Source organism: Somniosus microcephalus, unplaced genomic scaffold (assembly GCF_052327205.1).
Source record: "Somniosus microcephalus isolate GS21.2 unplaced genomic scaffold, FLI_Smic_1.0 unresolved_chr3, whole genome shotgun sequence".
In the NCBI taxonomy this organism is placed as follows: Eukaryota; Metazoa; Chordata; class Chondrichthyes; order Squaliformes; family Somniosidae; genus Somniosus; species Somniosus microcephalus.
In genome coordinates, this window is record NW_028225181.1 from 69,519,022 (window position 1) to 69,543,287 (window position 24,266).

Genomic DNA, 24,266 nt, shown 5'->3' on the forward strand with positions numbered 1-24,266 from the left:
AACCTCGATATCCTTTGTCATCGGGAGCTCTAGCTTTGGATGCCCATCTTTCCTCCTTATGGGAATATGCTTGGTTTGTACCCGAACTATCTCAGCCTTGAAGGCCTGCCATTGGCCATTCACTGTTTTCCTGGACAATCTTTGTTTCCAGTCCACCTGTGCTCGATCCCTTCTCAAATCACTGAAATTGGCTCGATTCCAGCTGGGTATTTTCACCATTGATTCTTCTTTGTCCCTTTCCATAACTACTTTAAACCCAATGATATTGTGATCACTGTTAACCAGATTCCTCCTGTCCCAGAACCGATGAGAGACCCTTTAAATGTTCTGACTGTGCAAAGAGGTTTCAGAGTTCATCCAACCTGCTGAGTCACCAGCGAGTTCACACAGATCTTCAAAAAAAGGAAGATGTTTTAGAAAGGCTGGCGGCACTAAAAGTTCACAGCCATCTCAGAGTAGTGTCCCTTTAATTACAATCTCACGGAACAAGAAGAATCGCTGTCCCTTTAACTACCACAAATCCCTGTGTGGAGGAGAGGGGGAGATACAGTCTGTCCCAGTAACTGTCGCAGAACAGAATTAGCGACCCTGTCCCATAAGGGCTTGACCCACCCCCACTCCCTGCTTTTCCTCAAGTGTCTCATCCTTAAAATTCTCAGCCTTGTTTTCAAATCCCTCCGTGGCCTCATCCCTCCCTATCTCTGTAATCTCTTCCAGCCTCTACAAACCCCCCCACCCCCGAGATATTTGCGCTTCTCTAATTCTGCCCTCTTGAGCATCCCCGATTTTGATCGCTCCACCATTGGTGGCCGTGCCTTCAGCTGCCTGGGCCCTAAGCTCTGGAATTCCTTCCCTAAACCTCTCCATCTCTCTCCTTCTTTAAGATGCTCTTTGACCAAGCTTTTGGTCATCTGCCCTAATATCTCCTTATGTGGCTCGGTGTCAAATTTTGTTTTATAACGATCCTGTGAAGAGCCTTGGGATGTTTTACTACATTAAGGGTGCTTTATAAAGACAAGTGGTTGCTGTTTCCTGAAACTAATAATAAATTCCCCAGAGGGAAAAAAACTTGTACTTTTACTCCCAAATATTAGAAAGTTTGTTCCACAGAAGCACGGGGTTTATCTGCTTTTATGGATGAAATTAAAAGGTCTCTATTAAAACCTGAGCCAGTGTGTTGTGAGCCAAAGAGCCTTGTGTCCAATGTGGGGAATAAAGGCCCACTGCCTCCCCTGGCCCCGGGCCCTGAACAAGGGACTGGAGAAACTCGCTGCCCTGTGGATCAGACAATCAGCCGGCGCTAGTCCTGCCCCTTGGGCTCCCCGATTGGTTGGAGGACCCGCCGCCGGCTCGCTCCTCCAGCCCCACCCCGCTTGCTCCCTATTGGTCGGAAGCTCACGTCAATCAGGCAGTGGGCCCGGGTCACGTGTCCCTCACCGACTTTACAAAGAAAGCCCCGCGCGGTCGCTGGGCAGAGCTGCAGGTCAGCGGGAGCGGGTTCGGGAGGTTAATAAACTGCGGGTAGGCCGCGCCTCAGGGTTTATAAAGTTGGAGAACGGTCTCAGGCCCGAATGAGATCCAGCGGCCGAATGTGTTCCGCCGGACGGCAGCGGTGAGGCTTTTTCTCGGTGACAGGCCCAGGTTACCCGCCGCCATCTTGGTGAAGGAAAGACAGACCGGTTCTACCTGCAGCGGGGTGCATGCGCGGCCATCTTTATACAGGAACAGAGAGTGGGCAGGGCTTCAGTGTCCCAGTGACCAGGAGAGACAATCATTGACTCATTGATTTTATTCTCACTCTGCACACAGCAGGTGGAGAACTGAAAGTTTCAGAGTCCCAGTGACCAGGAGAGACAATCATTATCACATTGATTTTATTCTCACTCTGCACACAGCAGGTGGAGCACTGAACCCAACCAGAGTAGAGGGAGGGGGAAAACTGGGAGTGGAGGAAAGAAATGTTGGAGATGGTGCAATGGGTTTGGATTTCAGCACAGGGAGGAGGGAGAGTGTGTGGGACGGGGATTTACAGCTTTGGGGTTAAATGTGTTATTTTGGTCATATTTCTAGATTTGCCATTTTCTGCCCACAGGGCAATCACAGTGCACTGACCAACACCTCAGCTTGTCAGAATAGGGCAGGTGGAACCGAGCCAGAGGCAGCTCTGGGACTTCATCTTCTGAGCATTGGGTTGGGAAAGAAGAATTCCATTGTTTATTGGGCCCTGGCGAGCACTGACCCCCCTCCCACAATTTTAATATTTTGATGCATCTGTCTATTTATATACTAGGAATGTTTTAATTGCTTTCACAGCAAAATGCATTTATTATTAAACCTCCACAGAAACAACTGTGGTAACAATTGAATAAAACTCAGAGAGTTGTCGGGATCTGGAACGCTCGACCTGAAAAGGTCATGAGCTGATTCCATCAATGATTTTAAAAGGGAGTTGGGCGGGTACTTGAGGATGAGGATTTTACAGGGTTACGGACAACAAGCAGGGATGTGGGACTAAGCACGAGTGCTCTTTCTAAGAGCCAGCACAGGCACGATGGGCCGAATGGCCTCCTTCATGCTGTACTTTTACATGATTCGATGAAAACTAACAGAACCAAACAAAGAAATGATCTTCCTTGGTTATTGATCATTTCACTAAATTTCAATAGAGTTCTCTATACACCAACAACAACTTACCTTTATATAGAGCTTTTAAAACATCTCAAGGCACTTTACAGTAGGGTAATAAGACAATAATCGACACACATACTTTGTTTGTGGTCCAGTGCACTGACACAAAGTTCCTTCACAACTGTAACAATTTTATTGTAGTTGCTGTGAAGGCTGCACTCACTCTGCTCGTACACCTGGTCTCCAAAGGAGGCAAAACAGGACTAATGCTGCCGAGCTCAGCTCTTTTTGATCAGAAAATATCCACTGTTTCACCTCGCCAGGAAATGCACAAAAGAGGCAGCAGTGCTCAGTGGCTGCCCAGGGAAGTCCTATTTAGATTAAACTCCTTCACCCAGAGGGTGCTGAGAATGTGGAACTTGCTGCCACAGGGAGTAGTTGAGGCGAAGAGCATGGATGTAGTTAAGGGGAAGCTGGATAAACACATGGGAGAAAGGAATAGAAGGAGATGCTGATAGGGTGAGATGAAGAGAGATGGGAGGAGGCTCGTGTGGAGCATAAACACCACATGGACCAGTTGGGCCGATTGGCCTGTTTCTGTGCTGTACAATCTGTGTAATTCTATGTACTAAGAGAGGAATGTTCCATAGAAACTAGAATTATCTGTTCTGAATTTTAATCCTGAACTTACAGTGATGTCTTTTGTAAACTGCTTTTACAGGGAATATCATCGGCCTTTGAATGTGGAAGGAGAAATGTTTGCCTGTTCTGTCTGTGGGAAAAGATTTCAAAGATCGGTGTGACTGGAAAAGCACCGAGACACACACACCCGAGTGAGAGTGTTCCAGTGCACTGACTGTGGAAAGAGCATTAACCAGTTACACAGTCTGAAAAAACATCGCACCGTTCACAGCGGGGAGAAACCGTACACGTGTTGTGTGTGTAGATGAGGCTTCAACCGATTGTCCAACCTGGAGAGACACAAGGACACCCACTCCACGGAGAAACTGTGGGAATGTGGGGACTGTGGGAAGGGATTTAGCTCCCCGTCCCGGCTGGAAACTCATCGATGCTGTCACACCGGGGAGAGGCTGTTCACCTGCTCCAAGTGTGGGAAGGGATTTAGTCAGTCATCCCACCTTCTGACACACCAGCGACTTCACACTGAAGAGAGACCATTCAGTTGCTCTCACTGTGGGAAGAGGTTCAGGCAGTCATCTCACCTCATTGAGCACCAGTGCATTCACACTGGGGAGAGACCGTTCACCTGCCCTGTGTGTGAGAAGGGATTCACTAATTCATCCACCCTGCTGATACACCAGCACATTCACACTGCAGAGAGGCCATTCACCTGCCCCGTGTGTGAGAAGGGATTCATTAATTCCTCTGACCTTCTGAGACACCAGCGCATTCACACTGGGGAGAGGCCATTCACATGCTCCATGTGTGGGAAGGGATTCAATCAGTCGTCCAACCTGCTGATACACCAGCGCATTCACACTGGGGAGAGGCCATTCACCTGCTCCATGTGTGGGAAGGGATTCACTCAGTCATCCAACCTGCTGACACACCAGCGAGTTGACACCGTGGAGAGGCCGTTCACCTGCTCAGTGTGTGAGAAGGGATTCAATCAGTCATGCAACCTGCTGAGACACCAGCAAGTTCACAAGTGACTGCAGAGGTTCGATTCTGCCGTTATTGCTGCTGTTAATCACATCCAGGACTGAACCATGTTCATTCTGACAGTTGGGGTTTGTTTCTGCTGATGTTAATAACCCCTATAACTAGGCTGGGTTTTAATATTCTGGATATATAGCTGATTGAGTTGTCGGGGCTGCAGTGTCCCTTTAAGTACTGCTGTCTGAACTTTCCCCTTAATTTCTGATGAGTGTTCCTGAAATATTTTACAATAAAATTATGAACTTTTACTGCAATCGTATATTAATCTTTGCTATAAAATCTACAATTCATTGTCTGAAAGATTCCATTGATTATCATCTCCAATTAGAAAGTGCTGATTAATCCTCGCTGATAACTCTTACTGACTTGCACATTACACACAGTGGCACCTCCATTATCCACCAGAAAGAAGGGGAATGGCAATTGGTGGAGAATCAAGAGTCCCCAAATGTTGCCCCTCCCGTCTGGTACAGCAATCCCCTCGGCACGGGAATAGAGACAAGTCCAGTTATAGTGACGGGATGAGTTAAAGGTATTTACTCAGATGGGCGGAAGGTGGGAAGTGGTGTTCCACGGGGATTGGTGCTGGGACCACTGTTGTTCACCATTTACATGAATGATTTGGACTTGGGAATCAGAAGTACAATTTCAAAATTTGCTGATGACACTAAATTGGGGGGTGTCGTTAATACTGAGGAAGACTGCGATAGCATCCTTGTAGAATTATTCAGTTGTGTTCAGTAAATAGCACCATCTTTTAATTTGCTTTTACTGATCACATCACTATATAGTTATGTGAAAAACAGAAATCATTAAAAGCTCCCAATTCCAGAATTGTTAGATTCAAACTCAACTTCTTCCAAGTACAATCTAAAATTTCAAAAATTGTAATGGCTGTAGGTGAGATATTAGGACTGTTGTCTAACACAATCCAAACACAGTGACACACAGACAGATGGGCAGGTGTAGCTTCACAGCGAATCCTTTCAAGCCTCAGTAAAAAGTGGCAGACTGGCAATCCATTGTTCACTAATGGAGTTGTGATCTTTGTAAATTAAGAAATGGAAATGTGTCAAAGAGTTGATTAACAGAGTGGGGCATCATCTTCCTTTGATTTCTATTTCTGACACCAGGCAACAGAAAATGGTCATTACAACACGACATAAACAGACTCTTCAGGTGTGAGACATCAGACTTCAGAACAACATGTCTGCCAGCTCAGCCACAAACCTCAGTACAGTCAACCTTTCAGCAGCTGCAGCCCTGATTAAATAACTAGTAGTTTAACATGTCTAGTAGAGCTTTTGTATCAAAATAGAAGAAATGTATTTGTGACACACACACAATTAATAATTAAATCACAATGTGATTGTGAGGATCGATTATCGTCTCTTTAACCAGAGGTGTCCACCGGTCGAGGAATGTATCAAGTGAACCGGTGGACACCGCCTGCTCCCTCTCCAGGGCCACCCGGGCAGGGACAAGACCACGGGAGAGAGGCAGGCAGCCAGAGTGACACCCCATGGGCCCTGCCCATCCTGGACCTACAAATTGCTGTTTTCGCCAGGCCCAAGAGTAGGTCCAGGAGAAGAACCTCCCACTTACCCACCCCCCTCCGCACCGGGCGGCCAAAGATTAGGAGCGTGGGGCTAAAGTGTAAACAAGAATTGAGGAGCAGCCCCTTCAGGTAACTATCCAGGGGCTGCAACCTCTCACACTGAATATATACACGGCCCGTGGACTCCTCTAGGTTGCAAACATCACATCTGACCTTGGAGTCCGGAAATGAGCTTAGAAACTGTTGCACACGACAGCTCCCTGCAACAGTCTCCACCCAGATCCCCAATGGTGCTGGGAAGGACTCCCGCATAGAGAGCCCTCCATTGGGGACCCTCGCCTCCGCCAGACAGCAAGATGACCCGCCCGTCTGATTGACATTGGGCAATAAACAAAATGAATAAATAAATGACACAGAAACCCAAGTCCCCGGATCCTCAGCCCTGGTGTGAAGTACGCTGGCCACCAATTTTCCGTTACTAACTGGCACCTCAGGCCCCGCCCAGTCTGGTTTAATTCCTAAATGTTTTCTAACTCGGGTTCAGGCCTGTCATTCTGAGGGAAACAAGGCCTCATTTATTGGTGCGTCCCACCCGAGCGGCTGTTAATGGCTTTAATAAACTGGCAGCAAGGTTTTTTTTAAAGGTGGAAAGAGGTGAAAAACACCACTAGCGATGCCTCAAAGCTCACGGACAGAGAAATCCACTTCATCAGCGCCCCTGCCACAGGACTCAATATCCACCCCCTCCATCACTGGTGCACTGTGTCTGCAGTATGTATGGTCTACAAGATGGCCACGGTCAGGCCACGTGGAGTCAAGGGTCAGGCAGCAGAATGGATGGAAAGATCGCAACAAACTTCCCTTAACTCCAAGCCTCTGATTTCTGTTTTGTAGACAGCTTTCCATCCATTCTGCTGCCTGGCCCTTCCCTCCACACAGCCTGACCTGGGTCATCTTGTCGATCTTACATACTGTTTATGGATAGCAAGCTGGTCACAAAACAGAAAACAGAGAGTAGGGGTTGGGAGCAGCTACTCAGACTGGCAAAAGGTGGGAAGTGGTGTTCTACAGGGATCGGTGCTGGGATCACATTCATAAACGATTTGGACTCGGGAATCAGAAGAGCAATTTCAAAGTTTGTCGATAACACTAAATTGGAAGGTAGAGTTAATACTGAGGAAGACAAAATGCAAGAAGATATTAATAAATTTCAGAAAGGGCGTGTAATTGGCAAATGAATTTCACTGTAGATCAGTGTGAGGTGGTGTGTTTTGGTGGAAAGAATAAGGAGGCCACACACTACTTGGACAACAAGGGGGTGAAATTGGGTTGCATTGTGCCTCCTGTGATATTCAGCGGGAGGTTAGCGGCGGCAGTAGACGGTAGGCTGGAGTTCTGTTCCTGCCGTACGATCCTCCTCCAAATTGTCCTTTCTGAGCTCCAGCCAGGTGATGCTAAACACTCAGGTGGGAAAGACAAAAACCCACAACAATGTGTTTAAAACAAAGCTGATTTATTTGACATATATCCAGGATGTTAAACTCCAGCCCAGTTGCCGGAGTTATTAACATCAGCAGAAACAATCCCCACCTGTCAGAATGAACATGGTTCAGTCCTGGATGTGATTAACAGCAGCAACAACAGCAGAATCCAACCCCTGCAGTCACTTGTGAACTCGCTGGTGTGTCAGGAGGTGGGATGACTGAGTGAATCCCTTCCCACACTCAGAGCAGGTGAACGGCCTCTCCCCAGTGTGAACTCGCTGGTGATTCAGCAGGTGGGATGACTGAGTGAATCCCTTCCCACACACGGAGCAGGTGAATGGCCTCTCCCCAGTGTGAGTGCGCTGGTGGACAGTGAGCTCAGATGATCGCCTGAACCCAGTCCCACAGTGAGAGCACCTGAACGGCCTCTCGTCAGTGTGAACTCGCTGATGGCGTATCAGTTCCCCGGACCCTTTATAGCACTTCCCACAGTCCGAGCATTTAAAAGGTCTCTCATCAGTATGAACTCGCTGGTGTGTCAGCAGGTGGGATGAGCGAGTGAATCCCTTCCCACACACGCAGCAGGTGAACGGCCTCTCCCCAGTGTGAGTGTGCTGGTGTACAGTGAGGTCAGATGATCGCCTGAACTCAGTCCCACAGTGAGAGCATCTGAACGGTCTCTCCCCAGTGTGAACACGTTGATGGCGTATCAGTTCCCCGGAACCTTTATAGCACTTCCCACAGTCCAGGCATTTAAAAGGTCTCTCATCAGTGTGAACTCGCTGGTGTGTCAGCAGGTTGGATGAATTAGTGAATCCCTTCCCACACTCAGGGCAGGTGAACGGCCTCTCCCCAGTATGAACTTGCTGGTGTGTCAGCAGGTGGGATGAAATAGTGAACCCCTTCCCACACTCAGAGCAGGTGAATGGCCTCTCCCCGGTGTGAACACGCTGGTGTGTCTGAAGGTCAGATGACTGAGTGAATCCCTTCCCACACTCAGAGCAGGTGAACGGCCTCTCCCCAGTATGAACTCGTTGGTGTGTCAGCAGGTGGGATGAATTAGTGAATCCCTTCCCACACTCAGAGCAGGTGAACGGCCTCTCCCCAGTGTGAACTCGCTGGTGTCTCAGTAGGTGGGATGACTGAGTGAATCCCTTCCCACACTCAGAGCAGGTGAACGGCCTCTCCCCAGTGTGAACACGCTGGTGTGTCTGAAGGTCAGATGACTGAGTGAATCCCTTCCCATACTCAGAGCAGGTGAACGGCCTCTCCCCGGTGTGAATACGCTTGTGCCTCGATAGGCCAGATGACTGGCTGAAGCCTCGTCCACACACAGAACACGTATACAGTTTCTCCCTGCTGTGAACGGTGCTTTTTGCTTCCATGTTCAAAGGCCAATGATATTCAGATCCGATGAGTCGAGTGACTCTGTCAGACCTTGAAGTGATGTTTGGTTTGAGCTTCCTGTCTGTAAATCCTCCCCTTCCAGTGCCCTGTAAAATTAATTTAAAACAGGGAGCGTGAGAGACAACCCACAAGAAAACAAAGGCAGGTTGTGAAATTGAGCTCAATGAATCTGGTCATTTGTGGGACCGGCACTAGAAAAAAGTGACCATGAAAGCTGACGGATTGACATGAAAACCCAACTGGTTCACTGATGTCCACCTGGTCTGGGCCTACACAAGACTCTGGCCTCTATGGGAGGAGAGAGAGAGAGAGAGAGAGATGGGTGTGGGAGGGGGAGGGGGCGAAGGAAAGGAACTTTATACATCTGCAACTTGATCGGAACTTTGATAGAACCTCCAAAACACGCAACCTCCACCACCTAGAAGGACAAGGGCAGCTGTTGTATGGGAGCACCATCACATCCAAGTTCCCCTCAAAGTCACACATCATCCTGACTCAGATATATTCATCGTTGCTGGGTCATAATCCTGGAACTCCTTACCAAACAACATTGTGGGAATACCTAACCACACGGACTGCAGTAGTTCAAGAAGGCGACTCACCACCCCCTTCTCAACGGGAAACTGGGGATTGGCAATATTTGCTGCTCTTGCGAGCTACGCCCACATCCCAAGAATGAATTAAAACAAATCTGTAGATGTAAACTGGATTAAAAGCCTGTACAGAAATACTTGTTCTTAAAACAATACTCTTTTACATTGTACGGACAGTGTCTGTGTAACAACCTAATCTCCCCTATAATCCACCTCCCTTGACAGTCTAACATTGGAAATTGTTGGGTCCTCCTGGGCTCAGAAGTACTGGGGGTTAAACCCAGCAGCTTCTCCTCCATCTTCACTCCAGCTCAAACTGAAGCATAGAAACATACAAACATAGAAGATAGGAGCAGGAGTAGGCCATTCGGCCCCTCGAGCCTGCTCCGCCATTCAATGCGATCATGGCTGATCATCAAAATTCAGTACCCGGTCCCTGCTTTCTCCCCATACCCCTTGATCCCTTTAGCCTTAAGAAATATATCCAACTCCTTCTTGAATATATTTAATGTATTGGCCTCTACTGCCTTCTGTGGTAGAGAATTCCACAGGTTCACCACTCTCTGGGTGAAGAAATTCCTCCTCATTTCTGTCCTAAATGGCCTACCCCTTATCCTTAGACTGTGACCCCTGGCTCTGGACTCCCCGACCATCGGGAACATCCTTCCTGCATCTAGTCTGTCCAGTCCTGTCAGAATGTTATAAGTTTCAATGAGATCCCCTCTCATTCTTCTAAACTCCAGCGAGTACAAGCCCAATCGTCCCAATCTCTCCTCATAAGTCATTCCTGCCATCCCAGGTATCAGCCTGGCAAATCTTCGCTGATCTCCTTCCATGGCAAGAACATCCTTCCTCAGATAAGGCGAACAAAACTGCACACTACTCAAGATGTGGTCTCACCAAGGCCCTGTACAACTGCAGTAAGACATCCTTGTTCCTGTACTCAAACCCTCTCGCTATGAAGGCCAACATACCATTTGCCTCCTTAACCGCCTACTGCACCTGCATGCTTACCTTCAGCGACTGGTGCACAAGGACACCCAGGTCTCGTTGCACTTCCACTTCTCCCAATCTATTGCCATTCAGATAATAATCTGCCTTCCTGTTTTGGCCAACAAAGTGGATAACTTCTGTAGTTTCTCGGCATCCTCCTCACAGCACACACACCCGCCCAGCTTTGTGTCGTCTGCAAATTTGGAGATATTACATCTAGTTCCCTTGTCTAGATCATTAATATATAGTGTGAATAGCTGGGGTCGAAGGACCGATCCCTGCGGTACCCCACTAGTCACTGCCTGCCACTCGGAAAAAGACCCGTTTATTCCAACTCTTTGCTTTCTGTCTGCCAACCAGTTCTCTATCCAAGTCAATACCTTGCCCCCAATCCCATGTGCCTTAACTTTACATGCTAATCTCTTATGCGGGACCTTATCGAAAGCCTTCTGAAAGTCCAAATACACAACATCCACTGGTTCTCCCTTATCTATTTTACTAGTTACATTCTCAACAATGAAGCAACAAAAAGACCTACACAGGCGGCCAGGGACCTAACTTCCGTCAGCCTGCAATAAGACTCTTCCCGACAGCCGCTGACTAATGGCTACCGTAGCACCCACAATTCACCGCGCCCCAGAAACCGCTCTATCCAACATGCTGATTTCCCAGCTGAGAGTGCGCATGCTCCCCGGGGCCGCGGGCCATTCTGGAAGCCTGGCTCCTGTCCTTTTCCCAATTCGGACTCGGTGGAACCGGCTGAAGAAACCGGGAAGCGGCGGCTCGGATCGGGGGGGTGCTGCATCCTGGGTTTCCTGGTGCCGGGGCCCTGGCCGCATGTCTGCCGGGCCCGGCCGCTCTGATTCTGATTGAGCTTTTGATGAGGTAACAGAGAGGGTTGATGAGGGCAATGCTGTTAACGTGATGAACATTTATTTCCAAAAGGCGTTCGACAAGTGTCACATAATAGGCTTGCCAGCAAAGTTGAAGCCCATGGAATAAAAGGGACAGTGGCAGCATGGATACGAAATTGGCAAAGTGACAGAAAACAGAGAGTCGTGGTGAACGGTTGTTTTTCGGAAAGGAGGAAGGTACACAGTGGTGTTCCCCAGGGGTCGGTACTAGGACCACTGCTTTACTTGATATATATTAATGACTTAGACTTGGGTGTGCAGGGCACAATTTCAAAATTTGCAGATGACACAAAACTTGGAAGTATAGTGAACAGTGAGGAGGATAGTGATAGACTTCAAGAAGACATAGACAGGCTGGTGGAATGGGCGGACATGTGGCAGATGAAATTTAACGCAGAAAAGTGCGAAGTGATACATTTTGGTAGGAAGAACCAAGTGAGGCAATATAAACTAAAGGGTACAATTCTAAAATGTGTGCATGAACAGAGAGACCTGGGGGTATGTGTGCACAAATCATTGAAGGAGGCAGGACAGGTTGAGAAAGTGGTTAAAAAAGCGTGCGGGATCCTGGGCTTAATAAATAGAGGCATAGAGTCCAAAAGCAAGGAGGTTATGATGAACCTTTATAAAACACTGGTTCGGCCTCAACTGGAGCTTTGTGTCCAATTCTGGGCACTGCACTTTCTGAACGATGTGAAGGCCTCAGAGAGGGTGCAGAAAAGATTTACAAGAATGGTTCCCGGGATAAGGGATTTCAGTTACGTGGATAGACTGGAGAAACTGGCGTGGTTCTCCTTGGAGCAGAGAAGGTTGAGAGGAGATTTGATAGAGGTGTTCAAAATCATGAGGGGTCTGGACATAGCAGATAGAAACATGGAAGATAGGAGCAGAGTAGGCCATTCGGCCCTTCGAGCCTGCTCTGCCATTCAATGAGATCATGGCTGATCATCCAAATTCCAGTACCCTGTCCCTGCCTTCTCCCCATATCCCTTGATCCCTTTTAGCCTTAAGAAATCTATCCAACTCTTTCTTGAATACATTTAATGAACTGGCCTCCACCGCCCTCTGTGGCAGAGAATTCCACAGGTTCACCAGTCTTTGGGTAAAGAAATTCCTCCTCATCTCTGTCCAAAAGGGCCACCCCTTATCCTTAGACTATGACCCCTGGTTCTGGACTCCCCGGCCATTGGAAACAATCTTCCTGCATCCAGTCTGTCCAGGCCAGACAGAATTTTATAGGTTTCGATGAGATCCCCTCTCAATCTTCTAAACTCCAGTGAGTATAAGCCCAATCGACACATCTCTCCTCATACGTCATTCCTGCCATCCCAGGTATCAGCCTGGTGAATCTTCGCTGCACTCCTTCCATGGCAGGAACGTCCTTCCTCAGATAAGGCGACCAAAACTGCACACAATATTCATGATGTGGTCTCACCAAGGCCCTGCACAACTGCAGCAAGACATCCTTGTTCCTGTACTCGAACCCTCTTGCTACGAAGGCCAACATACCATTTGCCTTCTTAACCGCCTGCTGCACCTGCATGCTTACCTTCAGCGACTGGTGCACAAGAACACCCAGGTCTCTTTGCACTTCCCCTTCTCCGAATCTATTGCCATTCAAATCATAATCTGCCTTCCTGTTTTTGCCACCAAAGTGGATAACCTCACATTTATCCACATTATAGTGCATTTGCCATGTTTCTGTCCAATCACCCAACCTGTCTGAATCGTACTGGAGTTTCACATCCTCCTCACAGCATACCCTCCCTCCCAGCTTTGTGTCGTCTGCAAATTTGGAGACATTACATCCAATTCCCTCGTCCAGATCATTAATGTATATTTTGAACAGCTGGGGTCCTAGGAGCAATCCTTGTGATACCCCACTAGTCACTGCCTGCCACTCAGAAAACGACCCATTTATTCCAAATCTCTGCTTTCTATCCGCCAACCAGTTCTCTATCCAAGTCAATACCTTGCCCCCAATCCCATGTGCCTTAATTTTGCATGCTAATCTCTTATGCGGGACCTTATCGAAAGCCTTCTGAAAGTCCAAATACACCACATCAACTGGTTCTCCCTTATCTATTTTACCAGTTACATCCTCAAAAAATTCCAGTAGATTAGTCAAGCATGATTTACCTTTTGTAAATCCATGTTGACTTTGTCCGATCCTGTCACTGCTTTCCAAGTGCTCTGCTATTACATCTTTTATAATAGACTCTAGCATTTTCCCCACTACCGATGTCAGGCTTACCGGCCTATAATTCCCCACTTTTTCTCTACCACCTTTTTTGAATAGTGGGGTAACATTAGCTGCCCTCCAATCCATGGGTACCGTTCCAGAGTCTATCGAGTTCTGGAAGATGACCAGCAATGCATCGACTATCTCTAGGGCCACTTCCTTAAGTACCCTGGGATGTAGACCATCAGGCCCTGGGGATTTATCAGCCTTCAGTCCCATCAATTTTCCAAGCACCATTTCCCTACAAATAATGATTTCTTTCAGTTCCTCCCTTTCATCAGACCCTATGTTCCCCGGCATCTCTGGGAGATTATTTGTGTCCTCCTTTGTGAAGACAGAACCAAAGTATGTATTTAGTTGGTCTGCCATTTCCTTGTTTCCCATTATAAATTCCCCTGATTCTGACTGTAAGGGACCTACGCTTGACTTCACCAATCTTTTTCTCTTCACATATCTATAAAAGCTTTTACAGTCATCTCTGTCCTAAATGGCTTACCTATTATCCTTACACTGTGAGCCCTGGTTCTGGACTCCCCGGCCATCGGGAACATCCTTCCTGCATTCAGTCTATCTAGTCCTGTTAGAATTTTATAAGTTTCAATGAGATCCCCTCTCATTCTTCTAAACTCCAGCGAGTATAAGCCCAATCGACCCAATCTCTCCTCATACGTCATTCCTGCCATCCCAGGTATCAGTCTGGTGAATCTTCGCTGCACTCCCTCCATGGCAAGAACATCCTTCCTCAGATAAGGTGACCAAAACTGCACACAATACTCAAGGTGTGATCTCACCAAGGCCCTATACAACTGCAGCAAGACATCCTTGTTCCTGTACTCAAACCCTCTCGCTATGAAGGCCAACATACCATTTGCCTTCTTAACCGCCTGCTGCACCTGCATGCTTACCTTCAGCGACTGGTGCACAAGGACACCCAGGTCTCGTTGCACTTCCCCTTCTCCCAATCTATTGCCATTCAGATAATAATCTGCCTTCCTGTTTTTGCCACCAAAGTGGATAACCTTGCATTTATCCACATTATACTGCATCTGCCATGTTTCTGCCTAATCACCCAACCTGCCCAAATCATACTGGAGTTTCTCAGCATCCTCCTCACACACGCCCACCCTGCTTTGTGTCGTCTGCAAACTTGGAGATGTTACATCTAGTTCCCTCGTCTAGATCATTTATATATATTGTGAATAGCTGGGGTCCTAGGGCCGATCCCTGCGGTACCCCACTAGTCACTGCCTGCCACTCGGAAAAAGACCCATTTATTCCAACTCTTTGCTTCCTGTCTGCCAACCAGTTCTCTATCCAAGTCAGTACCTTGCCCCCAATCCCATGTGCCTTAACTTTACACGCTAATCTCTTATACGGTACCTTATTGAAAGCCTTCTGAAAGTCCAAATACACCACATCCACTGGTTCTCCCTTATCTATTCTAGCAGTTACATCCTCAACAAATTCCAGTAGATTAGTCAAGCATGATTTACCTTTTGTAAATCCATGTTGACTTTGTCCGATCCCGTCACTGTTTTCCAAGTGCTCTGCTATTACATCTTTTATAATGGACTCTAGCATTTTCCCCACAACCGATATAATTCCCCGTTTTCTCTCTACCACCTTTTTTGAATAGTGGGGTAATATTAGCTACCCTCCAATCCATCCAGAACCCCTGCAATCTCCTCCCTTGCCTCACAGCAGCCTGGGATACATCTCGTCTGGGCCTGGGGGTTTATCCACTTTTAAGCCCGCTAAAACCACTAGAACCTCCTCCCTCTCAATAATAATTTGTTCAAGTATATCACAAACTCCCTGCCTGATTTCTATGCCCGCATCGTCCTTCTCCATAGTGAACACAGATGCAAAATATTAATTTAAAACCTCACCTACATCTTCTGGCTCTACACACAGATTGCCACTTTGGTCCCTAATGGGCTCTACTCTTTCCCTGGTTATCCTCTTGCCCTTAATATACTAATAAAAGACCTTGGGATTTTCCTTTATTTTGCCCGCCAGTGTTTTTTCATGACCCCTCTTCGCTCTCCTAATTTCTTTTTTAAGTACCCCCCTGCACTTTCTATACTCCTCTAGGGCTTCCACTGTTTTTAGTCCTTTGTATCTGCCAAAAGCCTCCCTTTTTTTCCTAATCCATTCTTGTATGTCCCTTGACATCCAGGGTTCCCTGGGCTTGTTGGTCCCACCCTTGACCTTTACGGGAACATGTTGGCGTTGTACTCTCTCTATTTCCTTTCTGAAAGACTCCCACTGCTCTGATGTGGATTTTCCTACAAGTAGCTGATCCCAGTCCACTTTGGCCAGATCCTGCCTTATCATATTAAAATCGGCCTTCCCCCAATTTAGAACCTTTATTTCCGGTCCATCTTTGTCCTTTTCCATAACCACCTTAAATCTCACCGAATTATGGTCACTGTCACCAAAATGCTTTCCTACTAATGCTTCTACCACTTGCCCTGCTACATTCACTCTAATTAGGTCCAGTGCCGCCCCCTCTCTTGTAGGACTTTCTACATGTTGGCTGAAAAAGCTCTCCTGGATGCACTTTAAGAATTCCACACCCTCTAAGCCTTTCACACTCTGACTATCCCAGTTAATATTGGGGAAGTTGAAATCCCCAACAATTATTACCCTATTATTTCTACACTTCTCTGAGATTTGCCTACATATCTGTTCCTCTATCTCCCCTTTCCTGTTTGGGGGCCTATAGTACACTCCCAGCAAAGTGCTTGCCCCCTTTTTGTTTTTAAGTTCTACCCATATGGCCTCATTAGAGGAACCTGCTAAGGTATCATCCCTCCTTACAGCAGAAATTGACTCCTTGATTAATATTACTAACCTGATTTTTGGTCAACTCTTGGAGTATTCATGTTTCATAAATCTCCGGGAGAAGGAGTCGCTTCACTTGTACTGGTTCCTGGGGCCTGATCACCTTCCCCAGGAGCAGGGCCTTGACCCTGACTTTGCTCACTTGTACTGGTTCCTGGGGCCTGATCACCTTCCCCAGGAGCAGGGCCTTGATTCTGGGGTGTATTATTGCACCGCTTGGTTTACTTGAGAAGAGCCCCATCAGGGCGAGTATGGAAGGGTCACGGGGCGAGTGCGGGAGGGTCAGGGGGCGAGAGCGGGAGGGTCAGGGGGCGAGAGCGGGAGGGTCAGGGGGCGAATGCGGGAGGGTCAGGGGGCGAGTCCATCTCCAGGACCAGTGTGTATCTGAGTCAATGGGACTCTCTCTGACCTTTCTCCCCAGTCCATCTCCAGGACCAGTGTGTATCTGAGTCAATGGGACTCTCTCTGACCTTTCTCCAAAGTCCATCTCCAGGACCAGTGTGTATCTGTGTTAATGGGGCTCTCTCTGACCTTTCTCCACAGTCCATCTCCAGGAAAATTGGTGGGGTGGTAATTAGCGAGGAGGGTAGCCTCAGTCTGCAGCACGATATAGATGGGTTGGTCAGATGGGCAGAACAGTGGCAAATGGAATTTAACCCTGAAAAGTGTGAGGTGATGCATTTTGGAGGGACAAACAAGGCAAGGGAATACACAATGAATGGTAAGACCCTAGGAAAGACAGAGGATCAGAGGGACCTTGGTGTGCATGTACATAGATCCCTGAAGGCAGCAGAAGAGGTGGATAAGGTGGTTAAAAAGACATATGGGATACTTGCCTTCATTAGCCAAGGCATAGAATATAAGAGCAGGGAGGTTATGATGGAGCTGTACAAAACACTGGTTAAGCCACAGCTGGAATACTGTGTACAGTTCTGGTTGCCACACTATAGGAAGGATTTGATTGCATTGGAGAGGGTGCAGAGGAGATTCACCAGGATGTTACCTGGGCTGGAGCACTTCAGCTATGAAGAAAGACTGGACAGGCTGCGGTTGTTTTCCTTGGAGCAGAGAAGGCTGAGAGGGGACCTGATTGAGGTGTACAAAATTATGAGGGGCATAGATAGGGTAGACAGAAAGGAACTTTTTCCTTTAGTAGAGGGGTCAATAACAAGGGGGAATAGATTCAAGGTAACGGGCAGGAGGTTTAGAGGGGATTTGAGGAAGAACTTTTTCACCCAGAGGGTGGTTGGAATCTGGAACTCACTGCCTGAAAGGGTGGTAGAGGCAGGAACCCTCACAACATTCCAGAAGCATTTGGATGAGCAGTTGAAATGCCAGGGCATATAGGGCTACGGACCAAATGCTGGAAAATGGGATTAGATTAGACAGGGCATGATGGCCGGCGCGGACGCGATGGGCCGAAGGGCCTCTTTCTGTGCTGTATAACTCTATGACTCTATGACCAGTGTGTATCTGAGTCAATGGGACTCTCGCTGACCTTTCTCCGCAGTCCATCTCCAGGACCAGTGTGTATCTGAGTCAATGGGACTCTCTCTGACCTTTCTCCCTGTAGTGTATGTGCTTTAAGTCAGAACTACTTTTTACAGCTCCTGTATACTGTAGTACCGGCAGTAACCACACCGGTATATAAGCTGTGCGCATGCCTCTGTACTCCAGTCTAGAGATGACCCTCCTCCAGTAAAGACCTTTTGTTTGTTTATGTACAGCATCCGTGTAATTCTTTATCCACTGAACCACGGATCTAACAGTGGCGACGAGTGTTGATGCGAATCTACCTGCAACATTAAACAAAACAAAAAATAAAAAAATAGTCGAGTCCAGGAACACGGGCGTCGACCGCGAGCAACCGCCCAGCAGTCAGGCAGAGATCCATCTTCGCTGGGGAGGCTGTGGAGCGACGGGCTTGGTTCCCCAGCCACAACGAGCAGTAAGAGACCGACGACAGGTCCTGAGCAGACCCTTCCCGAGCAGCGGCGGCTGGAGCCGACCGACGGCAGAGAGAGAGAGCCGGGCAGCGTCGACGGGGTAAGAAAAAGGGTGAAGAGAGCAGGACGCAGCCGGGGATTGATCACCGAGCGGCATCGTGGAAAAATACTGCAAAACCGGAGAGAGAGAGGGTAAGAAACAGCCGGGTTCTAGACCGAGCGGCGTCGACAAATATCAAGAGAAGAACGCGCAGAGCACAGCCAGGGATCACGGGCTGATCAAGGTCCATGGGGCGAAGCAAGGGGAGACGCCATTGAGCCGTGGAGAAGCAGGGAAAGCGCGGGAGACGCCATTGAGCCACGGAGAAGCAGGGAGAGCGCGGGAGGCGCCATTGAGCCGCGGAGAAGGAAGAGCGCGGGAGACGCCATTTTGCGAAGCCGCAGCGGAGAAGACGGGCGAGCGCGGGAAGGAAGGAAAGCGCGGGAGACGCCATTTTGTGCCAGCGGAGAAGAAGGGGAAGCGTGGGAGGCGCCATTGGGGATAGATAACGCACAACCAAGGATGCCGAAGAGTGGCAGTATCTCTACGTTTGACAATGAAGTCGAAGATTGGGCGACATATGTGGAACGTATTGAGGTGTACTGCAGGGCGAATGAAGTGCCAGATGCTAATAAAGCACTGGTTCTGTTAAATTCCATGGGTGCAAAAACTTATGGGTTACTGCGGAATCTAATAACCCCAGAGAAGCCAGTAAACAAGGATTTTGGCAGCATAGTAGAAATCCTACAGGACCACTTAAGCCCAACACCGCTGCTGATAGCAGAACGATTTAAGTTCCATAAAAGGAACCAACACAAAGACGAAAGCAATGCTGAGTACCTAACGGAACTGCGCAAGCTATCGAAATACTGCCAGTTTGGAGCGGGACTAGCAGACACGTTAAGGGACAAGTTTGTGTGTGGGCTACAAAGTGAAGGAACCCAGAAACGGCTTCTATCAGAAAAGGACCTTACGCTGGACAAAGCTTTCAATATGGCAGTATCACACGAAGCATCCGCAAGGGGCGCTGCAGAGATACAATGGAGACCGCAAGAATACGGCACCAATGAAATGACCTATGGAACAAGGAAGTGCTATCGCTGCGGCAGAACAACACATGACCAGAAAGATTGTTGGTTCAAGGACCAAGTGTGCAGACAGTGTGGGAAAGCAGGACACATAGCAAGGGTCTGCAGGTCTGGGAAGAAAACCAACAGTAAGAAATCTCCACAGGAGAAGTACAAAAAGGTACACCAGGTGATGGACAGTGGTTCAGACGAAAAGAAAAGTGACACAGACTCCGGAAGCAAGGAGCTGGGTTGTCTGAAACTACATAATGTAACCGAAATAGAGGATCACCAGACTATCTGGGTTACACTCAAGATAGACGGAGTCCAAGTGGAAATGGAATTGGACACAGGGTCAGCTCTAACAGTCATAAATCAAAGAGACTACAAGCGGCTATTTTCACACATACCCTTGAAAGCTACAGAGATTGTCTTGAAGACGTATACGGGGCAAAAAGTCTACCCCAAAGGAAAAATAAGGGTGAAAGTGACATATGAAGGTCAGGAAATACCTAAAATGGATATATATGTATTGCCAAATGGAGGACCACCACTGCTAGGACGTGAGTGGATCCGGAAGATACATTTAGATTGGCATTCCATACAGGCACTGAAGGTGGAGGCCAAAAAGGATGACGACGTCACACCTGGACGACTGTCAAAAATGCTAACTGACGCAAAAGAAGTGTTCCAGGAGGGACTAGGAACACTAAAAGGAATAACAGCAACAATTAAAATAGAGGATAATGCAAGCCCAAAGTTTCTGAAGGCCAGGCCAGCGGTTGAAGCAGAGCTGGAAGGGTTGGAACATTCAGGAGTACTGTCCAAAGTGGACTGGAGTGAGTGGGCTACACCCATCGTCCCTGTAATGAAGAGGTCATTGAGTAATATGCCTGGGGAACCAAAGAAGATCCGCATCTGTGGGGATTTTAAGGTGACAGTGAACCCAGTCCTTCACACGGTGCAATATCCGCTTCCACGAATTGAGGATATTTTCGCCTCGCTATCTGGTGGTAAACGCTTCACCAAAATTGATCTAGCCCAGGCGTACTTGCAGATGGAGGTAGAAGAAGCTTCGAAACATTACCTTATGATCAACACCCATAAAGGTCTCTATCAATACAACCGGCTGGTGTTTGGAGTAGCCTCGGCTCCGGCTATCTGGCAAAGGGCGATGGATCAGGTCCTGCAAGGGATTCCAGGGACCCAGTGTTATTTGGACGACATCTTGGTCACGGGCGAAAATGACGGTGATCACCTCGCTAACTTGGAGAAGGTGCTCGCCAGATTAAAGGAATGTGGGCTACGAGCTAATCGCCACAAGTGCGAGTTTTTCCAGAAACAGATCTCGTATTGCGGCCACGTCATCGATGAAGAGGGGTTACATAAGTCCCCTGACAAGATTGAGGCAGTAGTCAAGGCTCCAGCACCGGAAAACGTGTCACAACTGAGGTCGTTCCTCAGGCTGGTAAACTATTACAAGTTCTTACCAAATTTGTCTATGGTACTACACCCGCTGAACACCCTACTGCAAACAGGGGTACCATGGAAGTGGGATGATGAACGTAGACGAGCTTTCCAGAAGTGTAAAGAATTGATCACATCAAAAGAGGTGTTGGCCCATTTCAACCCAGCACTTCCAATTCGCTTGGCATGTGATGCATCACCCTACGGCATTGGAGCGGTGCTGTCGCACAAATTCCCAGACGGGTTGGAGAGGCCAGTGGCTTTTGTGTCTCGGTCACTTACCTCAGCCGAGCGCAACTACGCCCAGGTTGACAGGGAGGCCCTCAGCCTAGTATGGGGAGTAAAAAAATTCAACCATTATCTGCATGGGCAGAAGTTCACCTTGCTGACTGACCACCAACCACTTGTCTCCATCTTTAATCCTAAGAAGGGCGTGCCAGTAATGACTGCACAGCGGTTACAAAGATGGTCCCTGTTTCTAGGGGCGAATCAATATGAAATAGAATATAAAGGCACGAAACAGCATGGGAATGCTGATGGGCTATCGCACCTGCCATTGCCGACAGTGGAGGAAGCACCAGCAGTGGACCCTATCGAGATATTTTATTCATCGATAATTGAACGATTGCCAGTAACAAACGCGGATATAGAGAGGGAGACCCGCAATGATCCGATGCTGTCACGGGTATATGAATTGACGATGAGGGGGTGGCCAACACATGGCGACTCACTGTTGCCAGCATTCTCATCCAGAAGAGAACAGCTGTCAGTATGCCAGGGGACAGTGATGTGTGGATCCAGAGTGGTGATTCCACCCAAGTTAAGGGAGAGAGTGCTAAAGGAGCTACATGAAGGTCATCTGGGGGGAGTGAAAATGAAAAGCCTTGCTAGGGCTTATGTGTGGTGGCCGGGAATCGATCAACAAATCGAAGACCTAACTAAGAGCTGCTTAGGATGCCAGAAGGTCCAAAATGCACCACCACATGCCCCTCTACACCCATGAGAGTGGCCCTCCTCTCCATGGCAACGGGTGCACATTGAGTCCATGAATGGACCAGCGAAATCAATGTTCTTAATAGCAGTGGATGCTCATTCAAAGTGGCCTGAGGTGATAAAGATATCTTCAACCACTACAGAGAAAACGATTGCAGTCCTACGGACCATATTTGCCAGAAACAGTTTGCCAGAGCAGATCTGCTATGATAATGGACCATAGTTTGTGTCCAACGAGTTCCAAAAATTCATGAAAAGGAATGGGGTAAGGCATTACACATCCGCCCCGTATCATCCAGCCACCAATGGATTGGCTGAGAGGTTTGTACAAACCTTTAAGAAGGCGATAAAGGCCATGTGCGACGAGGAAATTCCACTACAGCATAAGATGGACAATTTCTTATTAGCCTACCGAAACGCGACACATGCAGTTACCAATCAGACCCCGGCCATGATGTTCTTTAACAGAAGGTTGAGATCTCGTCTGGATTTGCTAAGACCAAATGTGCGAAGAAATGTTGAGGACAAACAATTCCAGCACATCAACGAGAAGCCGACAAGGAGCTTCAATGTAGGGCAACCAGTCTTGGCCCGTGACTATCGAACAGAGAAGTGGCAACCCGGAACGATATGTACAAGGCATGGGCTATTAATGTACACGGCGGATGTCGGGGAGAACATTGTGAGACGCCACGTCGATCAGATCATAGCATCACAAGAAGACGTCAACCCCATGTCTCGAGTACCTGGGGATGAACCCAACATACCGGTAGCATCTACTTCAGACCCAGTAGCAGTGGAACCCGATGAACTACCCGATGAAAAGGGGTCAGAATCGCCTCTGCACCAAGAACAAGAACCTCCGGAAAGGCGCTATCCCGAAAGGGTCAGGAAGCCACCCCAAAGACTGAATCTATAAGTGGACTTTTTGTTATTGAATGTACATGTAAAAATGTAATTGTTATTTGAATATTAAGGGGGTATTATTAATCTAAAAAGGGAGGAATTGTAGTGTATGTGCTTTAAGTCAGAACTACTTTTTACAGCTCCTGTATACTGTAGTACCGGCAGTAACCACACCGGTATATAAGCTGTGCGCATGCCTCTGTACTCCAGTCTAGAGAACCCTCCTCCAGTAAAGACCTTTTGTTTGTTTATGTACAGCATCCGTGTAATTCTTTATGCACTGAACCACGGATCTAACACTCCCCAGTCCATCTCCAGGACCAGTGTGTATCTGAGTCAAGGGGACTCTCTCTGACCTTTCTCCCCAGTCCATCTCCAGGAATAGTGTGTATCTGAGTGATTGGGACTCTCTCTACCTTGTTCCACAGTCGATCTCCAGGATGAGTGTGTATCTGAGTCAATGGGACTCTCTCTGACCTTTCTCCCCAGTCCATCTCCAGGACCAGTGTGTATCTGTGTCAATGGGACTCTCTCTGAACTTTCTCCCCAGTCTATCTCCAGGACCAGTGTGTATCTGAGTCAATGGCACTCTCTCTGACCTTTCTCCCCAGTCCATCTCCAGGACCAGTGTGTATCTGAGTCAATGGGACTGTCTCTGACCTTTCTCCCCAGTCCATCTCCAGGACCAGTGTGTATCTGAGTCAATGGGACTTTCTCTTACCTTGCTCCCCAGTCGATCTCTGGAAGCTCTTTGAATCAGAAGGGTTCTCTCTGGTTGGTGCTCACAATCCTGTGCTGGTTCACCTGCTGTTGTTCCTCAGTCTACAATCCCTGTTTACTTCGAGCTGAGCACCTTCCTCAATCACACCATCATTCACTGCGAGATCTAATTGTGGCAAAGCAGATAATAACAATATTGAGAGCGTGAAATAATGTAATGTAGACTTTTAATCTGCTTACAAATAATTCAATTTCAAGGCCGAGTATTTGTTTGATTTTGTCCCTTTCCTCAGATCCCCAGTTCGAGGGCTGTGTGCTTAGTTTGGAGATTTTCCTCACTGTAAATTTCCGGCCTCCTGAGACTCCCCCATTTTCACTGCTCTGGGCGGAAATGCGCCATTTTCTGTGCGGACTTACTAACCGGAGCGGTGACCCTCCCTCGCTGTGATCTGAACTCGGGGCTGAGCAGCCGCTGTCGGACCGGGTGCTGAATGGAGCCGAGTTCCCTCAGTCACAGAGCGGGCCTTGTAACCCGGGCAACCAGCCTGTTTCTGACCCTCACTCCGATCAACCCGCGTCGCCCGGCAGTGCGCCTGCGCGGAACAAGGGAGCGACACTGCGCCTGCGCGGGAGAGGGAGCAAGGGAGCGGCACTGCGCCTGCGCCGGAGTGAGAGGAAGGGAGCTGCACTGCGCCTGCGCGGGAGAGGGAAGAAGGGAGCTGCACTGAGCCTGCGCGGGAGAGCGATGTCGCACGAACGCATCACTATCGGTCCCAGTGGT

At 48.2% G+C, this 24,266-nt stretch overlaps 1 protein-coding gene across 2 annotated transcripts in view; it reads right to left on the reverse strand.

Annotated features, from left to right (window-relative positions):
- LOC147091900 (uncharacterized) overlaps window positions 1-24,225 on the reverse strand; it is a 49,704-nt gene extending 25,479 nt beyond the window's left edge. Inside the window, exons 1-3 of one of the 2 annotated variants that reach the window (XM_085976930.1) lie at window positions 23,907-24,225; window positions 23,487-23,651; window positions 7,534-8,843 (exon numbers count right to left, since the gene is read on the reverse strand). In XM_085976930.1, the coding sequence (XP_085833056.1) occupies window positions 7,534-8,735 (1,202 nt within the window). In that variant the 5' untranslated portion in view covers window positions 8,736-8,843; window positions 23,487-23,651; window positions 23,907-24,225. The remainder of the gene's footprint in view (window positions 1-7,533; window positions 8,844-23,486; window positions 23,652-23,906) is intronic. The other variant, XR_015075243.1, reaches the window with a different exon arrangement.
- Window positions 24,226-24,266: the final 41 nt, after the last annotated feature.